Source organism: Sesamum indicum, linkage group LG11 (assembly GCF_000512975.1).
Source record: "Sesamum indicum cultivar Zhongzhi No. 13 linkage group LG11, S_indicum_v1.0, whole genome shotgun sequence".
Lineage (NCBI taxonomy): Eukaryota > Viridiplantae > Streptophyta > Magnoliopsida > Lamiales > Pedaliaceae > Sesamum > Sesamum indicum.
In genome coordinates this window covers 3,901,252-3,906,420 of record NC_026155.1, presented here as the reverse complement: position 1 = coordinate 3,906,420, position 5,169 = coordinate 3,901,252, and the positions used below count along the sequence as shown (strand labels likewise).

General features: G+C 39.4%; 1 protein-coding gene across 2 annotated transcripts; it reads right to left on the bottom strand.

Annotated features, from left to right (window-relative positions):
• LOC105173311 (scarecrow-like protein 27) lies at nucleotides 541–3,706 on the bottom strand. Of its 2 annotated transcripts, none has more exons than XM_011095012.2 (2): nucleotides 3,393–3,706; nucleotides 541–3,304 (listed from the first exon to the last, which is right to left on the bottom strand). In XM_011095012.2, exon 2 carries the CDS (start codon nucleotides 3,235–3,237, stop codon nucleotides 883–885), a length of 2,355 nt encoding a protein of 784 aa, XP_011093314.1. In that variant the 5' UTR covers nucleotides 3,238–3,304; nucleotides 3,393–3,706; the 3' UTR covers nucleotides 541–882. The 2 variants fall into 2 exon arrangements, with proteins under 2 accessions (XP_011093314.1, XP_011093313.1); XM_011095011.2 differs by having other exon boundaries at nucleotides 3,397–3,706.

Here is a 5,169-nt window from a genome sequence, read left to right as displayed (position 1 = left end):
ATCTATGCCTGCAAAACTATACTATTGTAATGAACTCAATTCAAAAGTGCTAGCATAAACATTGATTCAGATCTTCTATTGCAGACTGGTATTACATATAGAATTGCACTATTGGCACGTTTAAAATCTTTGTTTAATATACCAGATGATGACATGAGGGCTAGTTAAGATATATGTATCAACATGAGACGAGAAGCGGACCAATAGGCTATGGATGTAGTACAAACAAAAGGGAACATATATCAGGATATACGCTTGAAAATGGGATCAGTTTAGGAATGACAACTCTGGATTCATTAAAGTATCTTTGTATCTCAAGGAACAAAGATTTCCACGACAGTTTAGATACAGTTTGACAAACATCTACACTGTAGCAGATAAAGATAACATTTTCAATGATTCTAACAAATTTCTGGTATTCTTAAATCAATCAAACACATTTTTAGGCTCATGGTTGTGGTCCCTTTGAGCCAGGGGAAAGAACTAGTACTCATTGATGCTGATAACACAATGCAATTTATATCATCTGCTCCGTCCGGATATCAAAATCAAAGAATCAGTTAAGGGGTTTAAATTTCTTTTGGTTTCGTCATTCTTGGTTTACAAAGACAGCTTAGGACCCATTGATACCTTTAAGAAGAAAGCATGAGAGCAACAAAAAGAGCATGGCCCATATGAAATTTGAGCAGTACATTAGAACATCCAGGGCTAAGATGTGTGGTTCTTTCTAAAACTTGGAAATAATTTGCCCAAGCCACATATAAACTAGCAAACGATAGACTTTGAACATGAAAGTTTATAGAGTTCAATGGATTAAAGACTTGAGTTGTGACTTTAAAGGCACCTTCTTGATGAGGCTGAGTTGGGAATTGCACTAAAAATTCAGCATCTCCAAACAGAAGCAGACACCAGCTCCTTTTGTTGCCAGCAAAGAACGAGAGAAGACTGCCTCTTCTCCACCTGGAATCCTCTGACAGGAGTCCTCTTCACAACACACTCAGCTTGTGATTCGGTGAAATTGCTAAACGTTACTGGGGAGAAACCGGATGACAAAAACAGAGTCCTCCAGTGCTGTGACTTTTCAGGAGAACGAAATCGACCCATTACAATTTTTTCAATGCCTGGTTGGAGCAAGAACCTCTCAATCTTTTGCAGGGCATCCATGTTCACATTAACCGCATCAAGAGACTCGAGCAGGTTTGAGTATGATTGAAGGGCATGAATAATATGGTTGGCGAACGGAAGGTCAGACCTATCACATCCTCTGTCCACAGAAACAACAATTCTTGGTGACAGTTGCTTGACAAACCGGAGAACAAAAGGCACTGACAATTGATAATTGGCAAGGCAACCGGCCGGGAGATTCACTGCAACTCCCTCATTCTCCAACACATGAAAAGGCAGAGACCATGAACCTGAATCCAAAGAATCAATGCTTATAACCTCAAACTCGAATCCAATATTGATATCACTAGCAAACTGAAGCAGATTTTCTCGAGTGAGGCTGAGCTCTAGCTGATCATGTGTTAACGTAGAAACAAGTGCGGTGATTTTAAGCAATGGTGCACCCCCATTCCTTAATGCAAGCTCCTGCATCAGAGAGGCCCATTGCCCACCGTACCCAATATCAAAATCCACAATATGAATTCGATCAAATCCTTCCAAGACTTCAAGGAGGGCTTGATTGCAGGTAAAATTAGCAAATTGTATGAGCGGTGAGATCTCAGAGAAAGACTTATAGGCACCAATCTTGAAAATGAGGCTAAAAGGCGAAGAGGCCGTAGAGGGGTTCAAACCGTTGTTGTTAGTCTGGAGGAGTAATTGCAATGCCTCCTTGCAGTAGAAAGCAGCCCTGTAGAAAGGCTTACCAATAGGAGAGAGCTGGTGATTGAGCCGCGCCAATATCCCTCGCGCGAGTGCCGGATTCCCAGTCTGGACCAACTCTGCGGCCTTATATAGCTGGTCAATTATAGACTGCTGTAATTGTTGCTGATGGCTATGTCCTAATTCATCCCCACTGCCAATTTTCGGCTTTGGGCCCGGCCCGCTTGGTCTCTGCTGGAGATAATGAGGAAGCATTTGAAGCTGGTGATGCAATTGCTGTCTACCCAGAAACATCTCTTGCTGGCCAGTGTCCAAAAGAGACCCTTTTGGAATTGGGCCACGGGCCTCAAGGCCTCCACCAATAGGCCCTCCGGGGTTGTGCCTTTTCGCCTGTGGTGGCACGGTAAAACTCTGTTCTTGCTGTTGTGCATATGAAAAGGGCAAGAAGAATGAAGGGTTCTGAGCGTGGTGAGCTTGGTGCTGGTTAATCAGAAGTTGTGGATTGAAAATGGGAGGCTTCATTTCTGCTGAAGAATCAAATGCAGCCGGGTAATGAAGATCAATGGCTCCAAGATTGTTAGAAAACGAAGAAGGGTACATGATATTCTGAGAGTTTGGAGAAAACTTGAAATTACTAGGCAGATTTGAAGTGACTGGATTGGGGGCCAACTCAATCTTTTCAACGCTGGATCTACTATTGTTGGAAAAACTGGAAACTGTGGGCATGGAATTCTCACCAAATTGGTCTCCAGCAAAGCTTTGGTCCACAACCCCAAATCCACCACTAAAATCATACTCCGACGGCGTTGAACCACCCCCACCGCCAATTTGAAGAACCTTATTCAGACTTCCCATTCCAGGGTCTTCAACATCTCCCATGATCCACCGGAAAATGGACTGTTCTTGGCTCGGAGAGGCGGCGGCAGACTCCGACAATACGTTCTCCCAATCCTCCATAGCACATTTCTCCGTGTTCCTTCCGTCTCGGCCGCCGGCGGTGCCGATCTCTAGAGATGGTGGAACTGGAAGGAGCTCGGAATCAGCTCCTCCAGCATTGGAGCTGGTGGCAGTATTCGAGTCTTGCTGCCATTTCGGAGATGGGTTTGTGTCTGAAACCGCAGCCACCCCGCCCGTGTCGGTAGAAGCAGCACCACCTCCGGCGCTTCCTCCTCCGCCACCGAGAGATGAAGACAGGGTTGAGGAAGACGTGGGCAGGCTGGAAATTCTCGCAGAATCCAGGACAGATGTAGGCTCACCAAAACTATTATTCACGAAACAATTTTTCTCGAACAAATAAGACGAAATTTCTGCTGGATTACTCTCTGAGATATCAAAAGCTTTGCTCTTCACAACCAGCTCTAACTCCAACACCCCCTTCCCCTCAAAATCAAAGGGAAAGGGCATTCCCTTCATCTAAATACAAAATCCCCCAAAATCCACTTCTCTCTCAAACTCCTCCAGCTTCAACAACCACCAAAGCCTACAACATAAACCCACGAAACAAACACTCACCAAATGCAGTAAAATCAAGAACACACACAAGTATATACATGCATGTATGCATATACCTACAAGGGCATGTAAATTCTTGTCAGTTCTCCACTCGCTAGCTCAATCTTTTGTCAATGATTTTCGAAAATGATCAAGAAACTGGATAACTAGCCAAGTCACAGGGTTGGAAACGATGGATTTCAAGTATTCTCCTTATTTCCTCTCCTCTAATCCATGGAGGAGTAGTGCTCTCTGCTGCCTTCTGTTTTCTGCCATGGATGCGTGCAACATAAAAAAGTAGTAAAGCGCCCCACCTTCATTCATCCTCTCTCTCTCTCTCTCCCTCTCCCTCTCCCTCTCTCTCTCTCTTTTTCTTTTTTTCTTTTTTTGGTTTTCCTTTTACCTTTTAAGTTAAATTTGTGTGGCTTGTCACGTAGTTATCTTCCTTGCTAGGGTTTCCCTCCCCCTCCAAGTGCCCACGCGCGCATGTCGCGTGCACAATCGATATTTAAAACAAATTATGAAAAAATTGCACTTTTAATCACATACAATGGAAGGTATTGCACTTTTGCTCCCATAATTTATGAATTTAGCATTTTTATTGCATAAAATAAATATTATAGGATATTTAGTTTTATAAGACAAAAAATTACACTATAATCTTTCCACCTCCGGGATCGAATGTGCTAAATCGTAAATTATGCGATAAAAAGTACAATATTCATTATCGTGTAGGACTAAAAGTGTAATTTTTAAATTTACGCTTTGTCCCCCTAAACTATGAGTCATGGAGCAAGTAGCCCCTCAAAGTACAAAAACATATAATTTGCTCCTTGGAATGATATGTTTTTAGCCCGGGAAATTCCATTTGAACTAATTCTTATAAATCGAAATTAATCATATAAAAACTTTATATTAGATTTACTATATGATAAAAATAAAATTTAATGAAAATCTCCAAGTACACTACCAACATAATATCACTTGCAATTTAATTAATTTAGTTTTGCACATGTATGCTATAATTTACAAGAATTTTATTATTTTTTAATGTAAATAATTAGGAATAATCATGCTTTCAAGCCACTTTTTCTACTGCAAAACACTTATAGGGGTAGTTTTTTAAATTATGCAAAAAAACATAAATAATTTATGGTATAAATGTAATTGTTCCTAATAATTATATAAATAAACAGCAGTCGAAATACTACTGAATTTTAAAATCACCATACTACTGACTATGATATAAGTCGTGTTCATACATGTCTCTGAAGCATTTTAAACAGATAATTACACCGTTCTTTCATGAGATTTAGCGTAATTACACATAAATTCTATGTAGTTTGAAAGATTATATTTAATACCCCTGACGTTTATTTTCGTCTAACAAATAGATCTCTCCATTATTTAAAATTAATTAAATTTATTGATATTCACAAAATAAAAAAAAAAAGAATGAAAATCCATTTTTAACCCTCACTAATTTATTATTGACTTGCTGCAGGCAGCCAAATATTTTCTGACCAAACTATCATTATAAGGGTGATGATATACATTAAACATCCTCACATGCATTAGCATACGAATATGTATAATGATAATTTAGTCAGAAAAGGTTGGTTCGACCTCCAGTAAGTCTGTAATAAATTAATTTGAATTAAATATTTAATTTTTATTTAATATTTTATAATATCAATAAATTTAATTAATTGTGATTAATGAAAAATTTATTTGTTAGACAAAAATAAAAGTTAGGGTACGGATGTAATTCACGAACCACATAGGATTTACATATAATTACACTGAACATCTTGCGATGGAGGAAAGTGTAATTATTCCTTAAAAAAAGATAAG